Raw genomic sequence first — 18,595 nt, forward strand, 5'->3', positions numbered from 1 at the left:
ACTTCATAAAGTCTGTGAGAGCCCAGTAAGAGGAACTGGACACTGCAGAGACATGTCTGGGGAACTGAGGCACACTGAACATTACCTACAAAGCAAGATTAAGACTGGCAGAATCTCAAGGCGCTTGCTGGTGAGGCTGACAGAACTGGTGTGGCAGGGAGCTGATACAGTCTAAGCCCCAGCAAAGCTCTCCCTGGCTTAGTTCTGAGAACCCTAAGGAGAGCATCACAAGCCCCACACGTATAAATAACCCTGCTTTGCCCACAGACAGCCCACCTCCACTCACGTGTGTTGTTGCCATGGCCTGAAAATACACTCCCTGGGTGCACACAGCTTTAGCATGCTGCCATAGCCAACGTAAAAGAATACCTTCTAAGACAACTGGGGCAATGGAGAGAAGCTGGCAGGAAGTAGGCTAGCGTCCTGAACATGGGACCAAGTCAGGACATCTGGGTTTTATTCCCAGCTCTGCTACACGCTTCCTGCATGACCCAACCTCCCCCCCACCCCCCCCGTCACTTTACCCCTCTGTGTCCTAGCAGAAGACAATTCTCACACTACCTTGAAGAGGTTGATATTGTCAATCTGACTCTGAAACAGGAAGTCATTGATAGATTTTAGTTCTGTCCCTGAGAGAAGAGAAACATGTATTACCTGCTGGGCCCACAGCCCTTCCCCCCCCACCACCACCCATCTCCCCTGCCTGTTGAGCCGTACACTGCTCTAGGCATCTGAGGCATTCAGAGGCACATCTTACCTGCTTGAGAAATGCTCTGAGCATTTGGATTTTGATTCACGTTTCCTGCAAAATATCAAACCACTTCAAGGCAGCATGATTCACACTGGGTTTATCTAAAAACTTAAAACAGCTGAGGGGGAATGCAACTCTAGCACAAAGACCACACCCTGAAATTAACTGTCTGGTTGGAAAGTAGTTCTACAGTCAAAACATTGCCTTTTCTGCTAATTTTTGTTTTCCTCTGTAGGATAGTTCCATATCATATGACAAAAGTTCTGTAGCATCCCTGCAAGCGGACACCTACATTACTTTTGTACAGGAGGTGGCAGACGGGTAGGTGCATAGAAACACTAACACAGTATTCATCATGCTGCAGAGACTAAAGGAGTGCAAAGCACCTTCTCACGCAGGCACTAAGTGACCTTTGTAGACACAGGCAGGTGAAGTGGGACAGTTCTCCCTCAAGCCACCAAGGTTAGTTGGTGCCTCTGACTTTATTTTTTATTTCTAGTATTTAATCTCCACCTCACGTCTCACACCTCTGGAGCTTAAATCCTGAAGTTACACACACACTGCATTTCCTGATGGAAGTATTTAAGGGATGGCCAGGGTGGGAAGGAGGTAAGGGAAAAAAGGATGGAGCACCTGAGAGAAGAGGGAAAAGGGGGAGGGAGAAGAGTGTCAAATTGCATCTTCCTATTAGTGACAATGAAGGGTTCTTTACAAAAGGCAGCGGTTCCCCTCAAGGCACATCTGATGCCTAGTGGACAAGTAGAGAAGTAAACAAGGAGCCAGGTTAGCTCCAGAGGATCTAGAATCACAGCAGAATAAAAGGCAATATTCAAAAGAGAAATTCACTTGATGGTTAAGAGTCTGCCAAGGCAAAGGGCCTCACTAACTACTAGTACAGCAATTCTGTTCTATTCAGGCTCTTAAGCCATGCTCATCACCATAGTATCTGTCTGCCATCTTAGTAACTTGGCACCCTTCATTCCCCCATCACTCCAAGTCAAATCTGAGAAATTGTTGGGAGTACAGGAATAAAAGACCTCTTTCCTCAGTGACCTACAGCATGACTTGCTGCCTCCTTTCAATGAAAGAGGAGGCAAACTTCCGGTGGATCCAACAGTCAACATCTCCAATTTACAAAACAGGTTGACAAATTTAGCAGGTGATGGAGCTAGGATATAAACAACAGCGAGTTTGCAAAAACCGCAGGGAGAGAGAGGGGAGGCAATTACATGCTGAGGAAGCACCAGCCAGCTCAGAGTCTTAGGAACATCAATGGAAGTGAAAGCTCTCTTACCTCCTAGTATGGACACAAACCTCTCCAGCAAATACAGAATCTGTTTAATGTACATCAGGTTTTTTGCCTTCAGACGTTTCCTATGAGATAGTTGATGGTATTAAACTCCAGAATGAATGGCCCACAGGGACTATAACACACAGCTTCCTATGTCCCAAACACAAGCCATCAAGCTGATCAGCCCAACTCCATTTCTTCAGCGTGAGGAGATGAGAACTAAGACACAGATTTCCCTTGGACTCACCCTTCCAGTTTGTTTGCAAGGGACAAACCCAGAAAGCCCTGGCCAAGTGTTCACAGGTGCCAGAATCACTGCACTACCCAGCAATGTCCCTTCAAGAGTCCAAGTGTTTAACAGTTTCTAGCACTGACTTTCTCCTCTCTCACTGGTTAGGGTTAATTTATTTATATTGCAGTAGTGCCCAAAGTCTAATCAGGATTTAGGCCCCACTCTGCTAGCTGCTAGACAAATACATAATTATTAGCCCTGTAAGCGACAATCACTGTACAGCTGGTAAGCCTGATGCAAGTTTTGGATAGGGCGGATACACTGTACACAAATTTTGCCTTGGAGGTCACCAGAATTCATTCCGTTTCAGCCACGAAGACAACTAGAACACAAAGGGTCAAAAGCCTGGGAGAGACGTGAAAAACTAAAAGCTGGAGGTTATGGCACAGCATGTGGCTGCCAAAGTAGAGGAAGAAACTGGGAAAGAATTTAAGAGAACGAGAAAAAGCCACACATGCTAAAATGTCACCCTGGCTGTCTAATACCAACCCTAAGAACTAGGCTTACGAAGGTTCTAAACAGAGCTAGTAAACCAGCACTCTCCTTTCAATTGTGAGAGCATTAGTGCAAATAGCCTCCTGCATGGGAAAAGCAGGACAGGGCCCTGCAGATGAGAGAGAAATAAGCTCTTGCTTCTCCTCTGCTTGCAGCTGCGGAGCTGTTCCTCTCTGGGATCCTCACCTGTATCGTTCCATGTACTGCAGCAGCTGGGAGTAGGCACAGCACAGCTACAATAGAAACAGAGCTGGTATGAACGACTCCATAAATACTGGGTTCCATTACAGGTGGCAATCTACTAGATACAGAACACAAGAATGGTTAACAGAGCAGTAACTTCCAGCCCCTGACTCACCTGAGAGCCACGGACTTCAGCACTGTAGATGCAGGTTATAGTGTCTATCAGATTGTGGGCCTCATCAATAATCACCACCTGATCCTTCAGTTTGATCCCAGAAGCACATCTGGTAGATTCATGCAGGAGCATCTGATAGGGCAACACCACCAGCTGCAGGAGAAACACAAGCTTTAAATGATCGTATTATTTCAATAGTATGAATAGTGGGTGTTTACAAAGGGCTTTCCAAAGACAGGTAAGTAATATTACTCCCTTTTGTTATGGACAGGAAACAGGTAGAAAGAGACTAGGGGACTTGTTCAAGATCATACAGCAAGTGAACAGCTGAGCTGGTAAGAGAAGCTGGGTCTTCCAACTGCCTGTCCCGTGCTCTAGCCACTGAATGTGTGTTTCCCCCGAAGCACTTACATTAAAAACATAATTTTAGCAAGGAACCTGCAGATGAATGCCTTTCACAAATTCTCATGTTATTAGATGGTCACAGAGAAATTCTTCTGACAAACACACTCAGAGCAATGGAAATGGCTCAGATTGTCTTAGTGTGTTAAGGTTGGCACCAGAGTACCATTGCAAATACCATTTTGCACTTATAAGCCACCTTTCATCCAAGTGTCTCAAAACGCCTTACAAGCATTAAGTAAGCCTCACAATGTCCCTGGTAAGGGAGTTGAGTATTATAACTATGAGTAAACTGGGCACATAGAGATTAAATGAATTGCAGCACATCACAATGAAATAGTGGCATTCATCCCCAACCCCCTGCTCTAACCACTCTCCACCTCTCCCACTCCTCCAAAGGGCTATATTTAGCTCTACGTTTTGGTTAGAGCTGTTAGGGAATTTGCCATCAAAGAATGTCTTTGGTTTCTGCATTTCCATGGGAATGGGTCAGTTTTGCTGACATTTTTCAATTTTTCTTCAGGAAAATGTAAACGAAATGTTTCATTGTGTGTCAATTTAACATTAATCCCAACATCAGCCTTAGTCATCACCGTGCACCACGGGACTTGGACTTTGTGCCTCATGCCCCCCTTTTCCTCATGTGCTGAGCTCCCCAGCCAGACAAAATCTCCCATGACACACCACGTTAGGGTGACCAGACGTCCCGATAAAATTGGGACTGTCCCGATTTTTAGTTCTTTGTCCTGCGTCCCGACCAATGCACAGCCGGGATGCCATTTGTCCCGATATTGCGGCTTTGGCTGCTCCAGCGGGTTTTTTTGTTTTCCCTTCACCCATGTGTCCTGATATTTTGTCCATTTCATCTGGTCACCCTACACCACATTCTCACCTAGCCAAGCTGCCATGTGCATCCTGGGTTTCCCAGGAACGAGGTGCAACATGGAAGATGTTGTCCTGACCCATGCTGGGAAATGGGAGTGTGAGGCATCTGAACTACAACTCCCATGAGGCTTCATGGCAACCCAGGCAGCCGGAGAATAATGCGGAAACAACCAGAAACATTTCATTTTTGGTCAACACACAATGTTTCAATTCAGGAACATTGAAACAATTCATTCCAATCACAAACAGTAAAACGAAAACATTTAGCTATTTCCAAATCTTTCAGAACTTCTCATTCCAAGACAAGTTTCAATATTTTGACTTTTCATCCCAAAATGTGACTGAAACCAATGTTGAAATACTAGAATTTCCTGCAAAATGAAATTTCTGTTTTTCGATCAGCTCTAGTTTTGCTGATGTGTAGAAAACACTCAACTTTACAGTTCTAAGTTGATATGATCAGCAGGAAACCTGAGGAATACAGCATTACAGAGAACAAGTGAGTCAGTTTATTTTCTGGTGCCAGGGAGCTATTCCTCACCAACAGCCCTAGCTTCTCACCTGGGCGGCAGGAATGGCATAGCGACTCCCATAATACGGACAGGCTTTAATCTCCTTGCCCAAGGCCACGAGCTGCTCAATATCTTTCACCTTGACTAGAACCTCGTCCCGGAGAAACTGCATTTGCTCATAGGAGTAAAATGGACACACAGCCCGGCTCACACGCCTTTTCTTCCCCTCTGATTCCTCTCCCTCACTCTTCTTCCCTGAGGACAGGAGGCAGAAAAGAACTGAGTATAGGCAATATTCACAAGAGTCAGAACAATTACTTTGCATCTTTATAGCACCTTTCATCCACGGATCTCAAAGTAGATTTTGCAACACACCTGACCATCCATTACCTACCTATTGCATATATAGTGCCTAGTGCTGTACTATTGAGACACTGAACAGAGAATTAAGATTTGCACATAGTATTGTCCCCAGTGGATCCTGCTCTTACCGTCACGAGATTTAGCCACTTGGAATTTTTTCTTCTTTTCTCACCCCCACACCATTGTGCAGCTTCTGATATTATCACAAGGTGGCTTCAACAGCAGACTGTAAAAATGCTCGTACTTGGGATCATTCCAATCTCCTCTAGCATCAGTAGGGAGTTACAAACAAGGACCTTCCACTCAACGTCCTCCCAATTACAGTGACAGATTCAAAGTACTCAATGAGCACAATGGTCTAGAAGGATCTCCTCTGCCTTGTGAGGTAGGGAGGAAAAAAAGTCCCTGACTAGTTCTGCTTCTCTGAAGATATCTTTCCCACAGGATTCTCACTCCTGGAGTCTAAGCTCCCACCAGTCTCCCACTAGAACTCTCCAAGCTCTTAAAAGGATTTTTAAGCTCTTAAGGGCAGTCATAGCAGGAAGCAATACAAGCTACCACACACTATCCCCTGAGCTTAACCACTGGGCTTTTCTATTCTATTCCAATCCATCCAGGTGCCTGTACAAAGCTCATCACCAGAGTATCGAGTGCACTTGGAACATTCCAGTCAGTTCCAATTACACAACTGGCAAAAGTTTCCAGAATCAAAAATATGCTTCAAAACAAAGAGCAAGGTACAAAAAGCATTGCTGAGGACAATGCTTTCAAAAGCGCCCAAGTCTGACTGAATTTCATTGAGACGGGACCGCCTCGGTCACTTAGATACTTTTGAAAATATGGCCCCCATGTCACTAAAGATAACCTCTAAACTCCAAGGGAAGATGGAATGGGTGAGTGAGGATAACCAAAGCATCACAGACCAAAAGCCTCATGGAGAAAATTGTATGTTGTTTATGGACCTGACGGGAAAGCTAAGCTGAATTTTTAAAAGGCCACTCAACACCTTTGAGTAATGCAGGGGAAGAGCCGGAGCAGCTAGTATTGAAGGTTTAGCTGCTGCAGCAAGCTCCATCACCAATCATGGTCAAGAAGAATCCAAATGGAACATTCCAAGTGCAGCTGGTAAGCTCCGTGGCTGGCCCAGGACAGTAAGCAGGAACTCTGTCTCACAACCTACCCTATCACCACTGATGTTAAAGGCCAGCGACCTCAGGGAATTCTTGCCAGTCTTGCTCGAAAGAGCTGAAGAGTGAGCATCTTGGTGGATGGTACTCTAGGGAAGGATTGTCCTCAGAAACAGAGCAGGAAATAGATGGGGGAGGGAGAGAATCTCCTGACTTCTAGCTCCTATTCTAGACAACTCTTTTTCCATATCAACAATACAACCTTCTACTCACTGAAGCATCACTCTGGATCTCCACTTGACCGTTCACAAAGCTCCAAAGTCCAGCTGGAAATGACACCCTCCCCATTTGAAACAAACATCCCCCAAGACACAGCCTAGCTGGATTAGAGAGACAAGCCCCACTTCCCAAATGGGAAACAGCAGCATTTGAAGAAAGCCCCTTGAATCCACGCATAAGCTACTGTATCAGCAACCAGACAAAGCACATTGCACTGGAAAAGTGTTCATACTGATTGTAGTAGCAGTTGCTTCCTCAGTAGTCCAAGTTAGGAAGTGCTCATACCATGTTTGTTCTTCTGCATTTCCATACAGCGGTCATTGATCAGCTGGACAGCCCCCAGATGGCGCACCTCCTCGTTCACACAGAGGCTCTTAGAGAGAAACAGAATGAGAGAGACCGTTATGTGCTCTCACCTTCATTTGTAAGGTCTAATTTCCTTTAGAACAGTCAGTCTAAGACTAGCTCTGGAACTGGACAGGTCTTCTACAGCAGAGTTCTCAACCTTTTTCTTTCTAAGCCCCCCCATCCCTCACTCTATAAAAACGCCACGGCCCACCTCTGCCACAACAACTTTTTTCCTGCATAGCCAGTAGATTAAAAGCCAGGGCTGGCATTAGGGGGTAGCAAGCAGGGCAACTGCCTCGGGCCCCATGCCGCAGGGGGCCTGCAAAGCTAAGTTGCTTGAGCTTCAGCCCAGGGTGGTGGGGCTCGGGCTTCAGCCCCAGGTCCCAGTGAGTCTAACACCGGCCATGCTCTCTGGTTTATTTTGGCGGCCCCCCCCAAAACCTGCTCACGGCCCCTGGACCCCTGGTTGAGAACTACTGTTCTACAATATATGGGATGCTGCCAGGTGTGCATACTTTGCCTTACTCCAGAACGAGTTACCAAATCTTCTGTATGCCACCATAAAGTTTATACACCAGCAAGCAGACAAAAAAAAGGTACCCCAAAGATGGTCTATGCCTGCATCCATGGTTCTGTGGTTTTCCCATTTACGCCAGCACCTGCAGGAATACTAAAACAAAGCAAGGGACTACTTTCCTAACACTTCAGGTGCTTGTGATGTCCCCAAAGTAGAAGAGGAAAGCAAGGCTCTTGAACATATGACGAGGGTGGCCAAAGCACAGTCCATGGGCCAAAAACCACCCCTGGATGCTCTAATTTTTAATACAGAGGTTCACCCCTGGAGATTACAGGTTCCAGCACTTGATCCAAGTGTGACACAGCGGCCCATTGTTGGTTCATTACACTGTGACAGCAACTCTTGTCTGGCTGGACATACTACACCTAACATGCTGTTGTCATAATCTGTATCTAAAAAGTATCATATAAAGTATCATATGTGAACTAGTAACACACTGGTCATTAATATTGGGTAGTGTATATACACGTGATATATGACAAGTTATACATGTGTGTTGAGAATACATGTGTTTTTAAGATGTGTCTGGCAGACAAAGCTTAAGTCACCCCCACCTCAGACAAAGGAATGTGGTCCCTCCTGCTTTAATGAGTCTCCAGTGTAAACTGAGACGAGAGACAGTGAAAGTACATTTACATAAAAGGTAAACAAAACTAGGAAGTGAGGAGACAGTCACTTTACTAACTCGACAGGGGGGAAGAGACTGCAAACATTAACATGGCATCAGCTCCCTCGTAGACACAGCAAGCTGAGCCCCAAGAGAGGCTTCCCAACTTTGAATACAAAGACAAAACTTTGAGGATATAAGCAGAGAGAGAAAAAGCCATACTGGCATCCCTCACTTGAGGGACTAACGAGGCTAGAGCTCTTGAAGTCACAGAATAGTGACACAGCCAAGGGGGTTGAAGTCTCTGGGAACAGAGTATAGGTGAGAAACCTGCATAGGCAAAGATCGTAACTTGCTGAAATTAAGTTTGAGTCCTAGAAGTATTTATTTGTTGGTAACCATTTCTATACTTATTCCTTATACTTGTTATCACTTAAACCTATGCCCCAAGTTAATAAACTTATTTTACTTTTATCATAAACCAACTCAGTGCTTTCATTGAGGAGGGTTTGTCAACCCAAGTTAGGTTAGTAAGCTGCTGTGTACTGTGTACTTCTAAAGAAGCAACAAACTTGACAAGGTTTTTGGGTGCTATAGCAAGGGCAGAGCATTGCAGAGGAAGATGTCTCTGCAGAACTCTGGAATTGGAGTTCATTGATTGTCACAAGTTTGGACTGGCAGAGTCCCAAAGAGTTTGCTGGCAAGGCAGACAAGCTGGCATGTCAGGGAGCTGACATATTGCTTAGCAGCAGCAAAGCTCTCACTTGCTGAGGCCGAGAGGGGTAACACAGTGGCTCACAGTTCTGGGAACCTCAGCAGGTTGTCACATTAAGCTCATGGTGGGGAATAAGGCACCACCACAATGCCAAATTAAAAAGATTAGTGTAGCTAGTATTCGCTCTGATTTTGGCAACCTAAGTTAAGCCCACGCATTGCTAATGTCACTTTCAGAGGAGCAAAATTTGGGCACCTGAGGAATTGAGTCTCAAATATTTTTACTAGGTGTTTACTAGTGACATAACGGTCATACCCACACACATCTCCCGGGATTTCAAGAAGGATTGTTGTATTTTGTGAGACAGCATTTCAGTTCCCCTGGGAACCACCTTGGAGTGCTGCATACCTGCCTGGACCCCAGTGACACCAGCCGTACCTCCTCACCAAAAGGGCTCTTCTGAACTTCATGCACAAACTGAGCCAGCTGGGAGTGTGTGCGGCTGCAGTAGTAAATCTGTGATGAAAAAGAAAAGGAAGGCTAGAGGAACTCAAGGAGGGCTGTCTGCCTACCCTGTCATGAGAGAATCTGGATGGGAAAGACCCACAAATACTGGACCGGAGGGACTTCGAGACAGACTCATGGGACGCTTGGAGACCCCCATGACCGCACATAGGACCATCTTTTGTCTGACTGTCGAATATCCTGAGGGAAGTAAGGCACTGCGTGACTCAGTAGGAGGGTTCAGCCTCTGGAACTAGCATCCCACCTGTGAGGACCAAACCTGACAGCTGGCAAGTGAATAGATGCAGACTCATGATGCCACATCCAGATGCCAGGGGGCATGCTGGTAGCAAGTTACCTACAATACATCCTATCAGTGAAAGGTGACATTTGTGTCTCCCAATCTAATCAAGGGGTCAATGTGTGACTGGATTCCAAATAGCCCTCACAAGGTGCTGGGACATTTAATGAAGCATTTCCTGCCTTGCTTATTGAGCGTGCCTTTCAAAGGCTGAACACTGTCAGGGGCCAGCTGACTGTAGCATTATCTCTTACTAACAGGAGTAAAGCATAGGAAAAAAACGCTGCTAAGATAAATTTTAACAGACTCTTGCCATATCTCCCAAGTTTCAGAGATACTCTCCAGGTAACACAGCAGCATGTGCCACCAATCCAGGCACTAGAGAACCAAGTGGCAAGTAAGCAGTGGCTTTTAAAAGTAATAAATGGCCATTTCCAGTAGTGTGCATTTACAGTGACTTCAGGGAGAAAATCTTAGCGATCTCAGCAGAATAAGCTGCCTAAATAGCCAGTATAATTCAAAAGGAGATGGTGGCAGAGATCCCCTTAGCAGGGCAGTGGCATCCACAGGTTGAAGAGTAATCCAGATCCCCAGTTCCTAGATCCCGCTGTCCCATATCACACTGTAGCTGTAAGGAAACTTTAATTCTTCTTTTACACACATTGTAAAGGGGAAGCATTAGATGCCCCTCCACATCTTACCTTGGTCACATGCTCCTCCTCCAAATCATCATCATCTTCATCCAACCTGTGGGGGTGGGGAAAATAAGATCATTTTCTTTCAGCAGCTTTCCAAAAGATTTGTCTCCTATACAGTGCTTCAAAGCGACTTCAAGTGAGGTGGTAGCATCAGCTCAGGAAAAACCTCAGTCTACTGAACCATTAGTTGTAGTAAAGTCAGATTTCTACAAGTGGCCTGTAAGTCTGATGAACAGCAATCTGGGGTCAAACATGCACTTTTTAGCAATTACGATTCAGTATCCCGCACTAATCTGAGCATTCTTTGGCATCCTCTTTACTAGGCACTTTAAAGAGTTCATGAGGATTTACTAGCTCATGAGCTCCAGGCCCCTGCTAATCAGTTCCACAATATTCCTTGGTACACTGGTTAAAATGAAACCTCAAACACATACGTACGTACACAAAGTAGAGAGAGGTCAGGCGAGCCAAAAATCTAATACACGAGATTCTCCAACAGGTGTTAAAATAAACCAGAGTGCATGGCTGAGTGGTGCAGGCATTAAGTTTGAAACAGAATTTGATGCAGTTTGCCATGTGTTTTGAGATTTTAGGATGAAACTGAGGCACTATCTGCTCTCTGCATTCAGTAACGAACCAAGGGTATTTTTGGGCAAGTAGGTATTTGCCCTAGTGTCCTTGACTAAAATCATCTCCTCCCCATACTATTGCATAACAACATATGCTACAGGTGCATGCCTGGTTACCCGAGAAGTGACTGCATTTTAGTGCTTGGTAAAGCAATTCCATTTACATGTAGTTTAATAAGTGTTTTGGATTTATTCAGATGGAAAGTGCTATATAAATATTTATTATACTTGCTGGTAAATCCAAATTTTACATGTGTTTTGTTTTCCCTGGTAACACACGGTTTAAGCTGAAATCCAGATGCCAAAGGAACAACTGTGTGTATATGAGAGAGAGAGAGAGACTGTGTGTGGTTTTTATGCAGCGGTTCAGTGTCCTTCAAGATGTTCATGTCTTCTTTTTAAATTCTAGAGCCTCAAAAGCTGTCAGTACTAATCTGCAGGATTAACATCTTTTACTAACATCCTGAGGAGTATTTTGCTTCTCTGATGTAAGGAATTTGAACTCAAGTTATTTACCCAGTTCTCAGAGGGTTTATATGGGGAAATAGGCCAGGATGAAGTGGATGGCTCTACCCATTCCAGATAAGATAAGCACTTCTTCAGATCAGAGTTCAAGCCACAGTGCTGTCAGCATGAAGCTGATCCAGCTGAACAAAAGCCTTTGCGGTTCATGTAATTATATGGAAATACAGAATCTGCCTTCCAAGGACCAAATAGGGAGGAACTCCAGATTTATGTGCCAGAGAGATACATTTAGATCTAAAAGAAGGATGCCTGAATTTCCACATGAGAACCCCAGGAACCAGCAAACCAGAAACCCCTCATTATCACTACCTAAATGTGATACAAGCAGTAAGTCCCTGTCAAGGAATCACTCACTCCCAACCCTTACCACGATCCCACTTTCTTCTCCTCATCACTCTCATACTCGGCAAGAATCAGCTCCTCCTCCTCATGATCCAGCTGCTCTAGAACATCTGACCCTAACTCCGTCGACAAGATCTCTGTACTGAGCTGGAGCAGCCGCTGAGTTTCATCATCTTCAAGCCTCTGAAATTAGCACAAAGGACTATTATTCACTCAAAGACAGAGAGCACCATTCCGTACAACAGACAGTTCAGAGGGCAGCACCGTCTCCTACAGAATAGAGGGAACAGGATTCATCCATGTCCCCAGCAGAACAGAGAGGTACACGACCAACGGTCTCTGGAACTGCTCAGCAACACAGGATGCAGTCAGTACATAAGAATGGCCATACTGGGTCAGACCAAAGGTCCATCCAGCCCAGTATCCTGTCTGCTGACAGTGGCCAATGCCAGGTGCCCCAGAGGGAATGAACCTAACAGGTAATGATCTAGTGATCTCTCTCTCTCCTGCCATCCATCTCCACCCTCTGACAAACAGAGGCTAGGGACACCATTACTTACCGATTCTGGCTAATAGCCTTTAATGGACTTAACCTCCATGAATTTATCTAGTTCTCTTTTAAACCCTGTTATAGTTCTAGCCTTCACAACCTCCTCACGCAAGGAGTTCCAAAGGTTGACTGTGCGTTGAGTGAAGAACTTCCTTTTATTTGTTTTAAACCTGCTACCCATTAATTTCATTTGGTGGCCCCTAGTTCTTATATATGGGAACAAGTAAATAACTTTTCCTTTTCACTTTCTCCACACCACTCATGATTTTATAGACCTCTATCATATCCCCCCTTAGTCTCCTCTTTTCCAAGCTGAAAAGTCCTAGCCTCTTTAATCTCTCCTAATATGGGACCCATTCCAAACCCCTAATCATTTTAGTTGCCCTTCTCTGAACCTTTTCTAATGCCAGTATGTCTTTTTTGAGATGAGGGGATCACATCTGTACGCAGTATTCAAGATGTGGGCGTACCATGGATTTATAAGGGCAATAAGATATTCTCCATCTTATTCTCTATCCCTTTTTAATGATTCCTAACATCCCATTTGCTATTTTGACTGCCGCTGCACACTGTGTGGACATCTTCAGAGAACTATCCACAATGACTCCAAGATCTTTCTCCTGATTAGTTGTAGCTAAATTAGCCCCCATCATATTGAATGTATCGTTGGAGTTATTTTTTCCAACATGCATTACTTTACATTTATCCACATTAAATTTCATTTGCCATTTTGTTGCCCAATCACTTAGTTTTGTGAGATCTTCTTGAAGTTTTTCACAGTCTGCTTTGGCCTTAACTATCTTGAGCAGTTTAGTATCATCTGCAAACTTTGCCACCTCACTGTTTAGCCCTTTCTCCAGATCATTTATGAATAGGTTGAATAGGATTGGTCCTAGGACTGCCCCTTGGGGAACACCACTAGTTACCCCTCTCCATTCTGAAAATTTACCATTTATTCCTACCCTTTGTTCTCTGTCTTTTAACCAGTTCTCAATCCATGAAAGGATCTTCCCTCTTATCCCATGACAACTTAATTTACATAAGAGCCTTTGGTGAGGGACCTTGTCAAAGGCTTTCTAGAAATCCAAGTACACTATGTCCACTGGATCCCCCTTGTTCACATTTGTTGACCCCCGCAAAGAACTCTAATAGATTAGTAAGACATGATCTCCCTTTACAGAAACTATGTTGACTTTTGCGCAACAATTTATGTTCTTCTATGTGTCTGACAATTTTATTCTTTACTATTGTTTCAACTAATTTGCCCAGTACTGACGTTAGACTTACCGGTCTGTAATTGCCAGGATCACCTCTAGAGCCCTTCTTAAATATTGGCATTACATTAGCTATCTTCCGGTCCTTGGGTACAGTAACTGATTTAAAGGACAGGTTACAAACCATAGTTAATCGTTCCACAATTTCACATTTGAGTTCTTTCAGAACTCTTGGGTGAATGCCATCTGGTCCCGGTGACTTGTTACTGTTAAGTTTCTCAATTAATTCCAAAACCTCCTAGTGTCACTTCAATCTGTGACAATTCCTCAGATTTGTCACCTACAAAAGACAGCTCAGGTTTGGGAATCTCCCTAACATCCTCAGCCATGAAGGCTGAAGCAAAGAATTCATTTATGAATGTCAACTATGAATTTAGTTTCTCTGCGATGACTATATCGTGTTTAAGTGCCTTTTGTATCTCGATCATCCAGGGGCCCCACTGGTTGTTTAGCAGGCTTCCTGCTTCTGATGTACTTAAACATTTTGTTATTACCTTTTGAATTTTTGGCTAGCTGTTCTTCAAACTCCTTTTTGACTTTTCTTATTAAATTTTTACATTTAATTTGGCAGTGTTTATGCTCCTTTCTGTTTACCTCACTAGGATTTGACTTCCACTTTTTAAAATATGCCTTTTTTATCTCTTGCTGCTTCTTTTACACGGTGGTTAAGTGACGATGGCTCTTTTTTAGCTCTTTTACTATGTTTTTTAATTTGGGGTATACATTTAAGTTGAGCCTCTATTATGGTGTCTTTGAAAAGTGTCCATGCAGCTTGCAGGGATTTCACTCTAGTCACTGTGCCTTTTAAATTTCTGTTTAACTAACCTCCTCATTTTTGCATAGTTCCCCTTTCTGAAATTAAATGCCACAGTGTTGGGCTGTTGAGATGTTCTTCCCACCAAAGGAATGTTAAATGTTATTACATTATGGTCACTATTTCCAAGCGGTCCTGTTACAGTTACCTCTTGGACCAGCTCCTGCGCTTCACTCAGGACTAGATTGAGAGTTGCCTCTCCCCTTGTGGGTTTCTGTACCAGCTGCTTCAAGAAGCAGTCATTTAAAGTATCAAGAAATTTTGTCTTTGCATTTTGTCCTGAGGTGACATGTACCCAATCAATATGGGGATAACTGAAATACCCCACTATTATTGAGTTTTTTATTTTGATAGCCTCTCTAATCTCCCTTAGCATTTCATCGTCACTACCACTACGGTCAGGTGGTCGATAATAGATCCCATCTCGTCCATCATCCTGTCTGACAGGGGCCAGTACAAGACAGTGTGCAAAAAAGCATGTAGTAGAATATATGTAATAAACTGTCCATAAGCGGATTTTCTCCTAGTTCCAAGCTGCTAGCGGTTGATATATGTCCTGAAGCATATCCCATATCCTTATATCCCTTACGGCTTAAAAAACAAAACAAAAACATTGTGATGTTCTTATTCCTAGAAGTATCTAACCCCTTTTATGGATTCTACTAAAATCATCATCAATAATATCTTATGGAATTAAGTTCCATGGGTTAATTTTGTGCTCTGTAAAAAAGGGGGCTTTTATCAGTTTTAAATTAATCACCTTTCCATTTCAATGAATGCCCCCTGATTCTTGTGGTATGAAAATGGGGAAACAGAACCTGATCCACCTTCTCTAGATTATTCATTGTTTTGTATAATTTGACCTTATTGTTGTTTGTCTCTTTTCTAAACTAAGCAGTTCCATTTTTTTAGTCTCTCCTTATAGGGAAATTTTTAATTATACCGAATTATTTTTGTCTCTATGCCCTTTTTAGTTCAGCTGTATCCTTTGAGATGGTGTGACCAGAACTGAATACATATTCCAGGTGAAGACATGCTAACAATTTATATAATAGCATATTTTCCTAATAGGTGACTGAACACAGAATTGCCTGCTCAGGCACACAGAATGAGCATACTCAAATTTCGGCAGGTGTCTCTGAAACTTTGGCCCACAGCATAACCAGATGCTCAGAATTGAGAGAACTAAGACTAGCCCCCCAGTCAGCCCTCTTCTTAGTGAGCAAAAATAAAATCTACTGTCTTTATTCACAAGGCATGGCCATTTCCAAACCACATTAACATATCACTGTGTGAAGCAAGACAATAGATGTAATTGTTCCCCAAAGGGGAACCTAACTAACTAAACAAATAAAATAAAAAACCCTCAGATTAACTTCATGGAGCTGTTTTTGGTTTTTTTGCTGCCACAGTCAGGAGCTGAAGTTGAACCCAAATCTAGAGACTATTAAAAAAATAATAATAATCCAACACATTTCTACTCTTTCTAGTGAATTTTCAAAACAACCAAATAACAAAGCTTTTTGAAAACACTAGAAGCAGACATACAGGATGACAACAGAAGGGAGTATAGTCCACCAAAGTACATCCTCTTCCTCTCCAGGCACACAAATGCAATCACAGGAAATATTCCATATCAAAATCACCCATATCTTGAGAGCTTCCAAAACAAACGGAGACAAACTTGTAACACACAATCCAAGACTTTAATGCCCCAATCTTGCAAACACTTACACACACAAGTAGTCCCAATGACTTCAACGAGAATATTCATGAGAAAAAAGGCACATGTATGAACAAGCAATAGCAGGACCTGAACCTCTAGTACAGAAACGCCTCTGCTCTCTGGGATAACTCACCTTTCTTTTTGATGCATATTTGAGTTGCACGTTATGGCGAATTTTCTCAAGACGAGCCTCTCGCTTCTTCCTCCTGATTTGCTCTTCCTGAAATGAAAGGTGTATATAGGTCAATTTACTAATTTAGGCTTAGAACCCAAACAACATTCCTCTCTAGGATCCCGAACCTCCCTTAGCCCCGAAGGCCTGCTCCCATTCCTGCGCCCTTAATCCCTGTGCCTCCTTTACTCCTAACCCCTGCATCCCCCTCCTGCACCCACGTGTGGAAACTGACCTGGATGCACGAAGCAGCTGGCATTGCTGCTCGCTCCCCCGGGACTGCTGCTCCTCTGCCCCCTGCACACCTCTAACGAGCTGTGAAGGGGGGAGCGAGGAGCAAAATTAGGGCTCCCTGCATCCAGGTCACTTTCCCCACCTGGGCTGCATAAGGAGAGAGCACAAGAGCAGCAGTTGCTTATGCCTCACAGCACAGCTGGGAAAAGTGACCAGGACACAGGGAGCTCTGGTGTGTATGAGAGAGAGAGAGGGTAAAAGCAGCTAACAAAAGCCAAAGCTGGCCAAAACACCAGACATGTGCTGCTCCCACTAAAAGGAAACCATCACACTACCTCATCCTTCACACTTCTCATCTGAACTACCAGGGCTTAAATTAAATTTTTGTATGAAATTGGGGTGAATTTAAAAACTGTTTAAAATGTTTTAAAAATAAAAAAATATGAAGAACTTTCATACATTTTATTTACAGTATCATTATTCATACTAGTCTTGCTAGTCCTTCCCCCCAGGCAGAGAGGCACAGAGACTAGGATCAGAACCAGCTGTGCCCCCCACAAGACCCAGCCAACCCTCCAAATCGGACCTGACCCACATCCCTCCCCAGACCAAACTGGACCCAACCCGCATCCCTCCCTAGACTGAACTCCCTGAACTGGACCAGACCAAAATCCCTCCCTAGACCAGGGGTGCTGGCAAGTGGGATGGGGCCGGGGGAACTGGGGAAGGTCCAGTTTCCCCCAGGGGTGCTGGTGGGGGGATGGGCAGGGCACACTGGGTCTCCCCAGGGGCTACTGGTGAGGCAATGGGGTGAAGAGACTCCAGTTGCTCCACAGGGCTCGTGCCGAGGGGGCTTACCTGGAGCAAGGAGCACCCACGGGTTGGGGAGTCTGTCCACTGGGTGCTGGTGCCACCTCCTGCCCAGCATGGTCCAGGACCCCCACGCTCCCCGGCCTCTGCATTCGAATAATGGCAGGGCCGGGGCGGGCAGACGGGGAGAGCTGCATGCACAGCACCCTCCCACCAGCACTGCCCCAGGCCTGGCAGGGGCTCGAGAGCCCAGGGAGGAGGCAGGGGTCGCGTCACAGGAGAGCCCAGCTGTCTGCGGCAGCTCGAAACCCCCCAGGCCTACCACCAAGCCTCCCTACCCCGCTCTCTCCACCAAGTGGTACGAGCCTCTGGGAGGAGGAGGTAGGGCCATAGCAGATGAGGGCTCCTCTCAGCCCCCGTCACTGGCTGGCGCCCTCAGCTGGCAGCCGGCTGGCCAAGAGGAGCAAGTGGACAGGGGGGAGAGGCAGAAAGGGAGTGGGGAGAGAGAAGGCAGCCCTGGGCCTGCAGGCTGAGAGGAGCGGTGAAATGGGAGGCTGGGCTGGAAGAGGAAGAGAAACCAGCACCGCAGCTGCTTGGCCACAGTGTGCAAGTGGAGCGCCAGATCGGACCAGCACATGGCACCCTCTTTGGTGAGCCACCCTGCGCAACCGCCCTGGCTGCCCGCCACAAAGGCTGGCCCTACTTATACCTCCAGCAATCAGCAGCTAGCCATATAGCAGATAGCTAGGGCATCTCCAGAATCAGTGAATTCTGATGACTTGGGGGGCATAGGCTGATTTAGATGTTTTTCTAGACCAATGGTTCTCAACTCGTAGCTTGCAGGCCACTTGCAGCCAATCAGCACACAGCTGCAGCCCATGTGACATCCTCAGGGCCATACAGGTAGTGTGTGTGTATATATATATATGTTGTGCGGATGCGGCCCACATAATACCTAGAGAGCTTCATATGCAGCCCACAACGGTACACAGGTTGAGAACCACTGCTGTAGAC

General features: G+C 45.0%; 1 protein-coding gene across 2 annotated transcripts in view; it reads right to left on the reverse strand.

The window, feature by feature from the left end:
* Positions 1 to 18,595, reverse strand: part of DDX11 (DEAD/H-box helicase 11) — a 35,587-nt gene that overhangs the window by 13,199 nt on the left and 3,793 nt on the right. The window contains exons 4-14 of one of the 2 annotated variants that reach the window (XM_048829210.2): positions 16,499 to 16,585; positions 12,027 to 12,184; positions 10,509 to 10,554; positions 9,441 to 9,518; positions 7,041 to 7,128; positions 5,036 to 5,241; positions 3,188 to 3,340; positions 3,016 to 3,062; positions 2,046 to 2,125; positions 758 to 802; positions 562 to 629 (exon numbers count right to left, since the gene is read on the reverse strand). In XM_048829210.2, the coding sequence (XP_048685167.1) occupies positions 562 to 629; positions 758 to 802; positions 2,046 to 2,125; positions 3,016 to 3,062; positions 3,188 to 3,340; positions 5,036 to 5,241; positions 7,041 to 7,128; positions 9,441 to 9,518; positions 10,509 to 10,554; positions 12,027 to 12,184; positions 16,499 to 16,585 (1,056 nt within the window). Of the gene's footprint in view, positions 1 to 561; positions 630 to 757; positions 803 to 2,045; positions 2,126 to 3,015; positions 3,063 to 3,187; positions 3,341 to 5,035; positions 5,242 to 7,040; positions 7,129 to 9,410; positions 9,519 to 10,508; positions 10,555 to 12,026; positions 12,185 to 16,498; positions 16,586 to 18,595 lie in introns of both variants that reach the window. The other variant, XM_048829201.2, reaches the window with a different exon arrangement.

Source organism: Caretta caretta, chromosome 1 (assembly GCF_965140235.1).
Source record: "Caretta caretta isolate rCarCar2 chromosome 1, rCarCar1.hap1, whole genome shotgun sequence".
Classification (NCBI taxonomy): Eukaryota; Metazoa; Chordata; order Testudines; family Cheloniidae; genus Caretta; species Caretta caretta.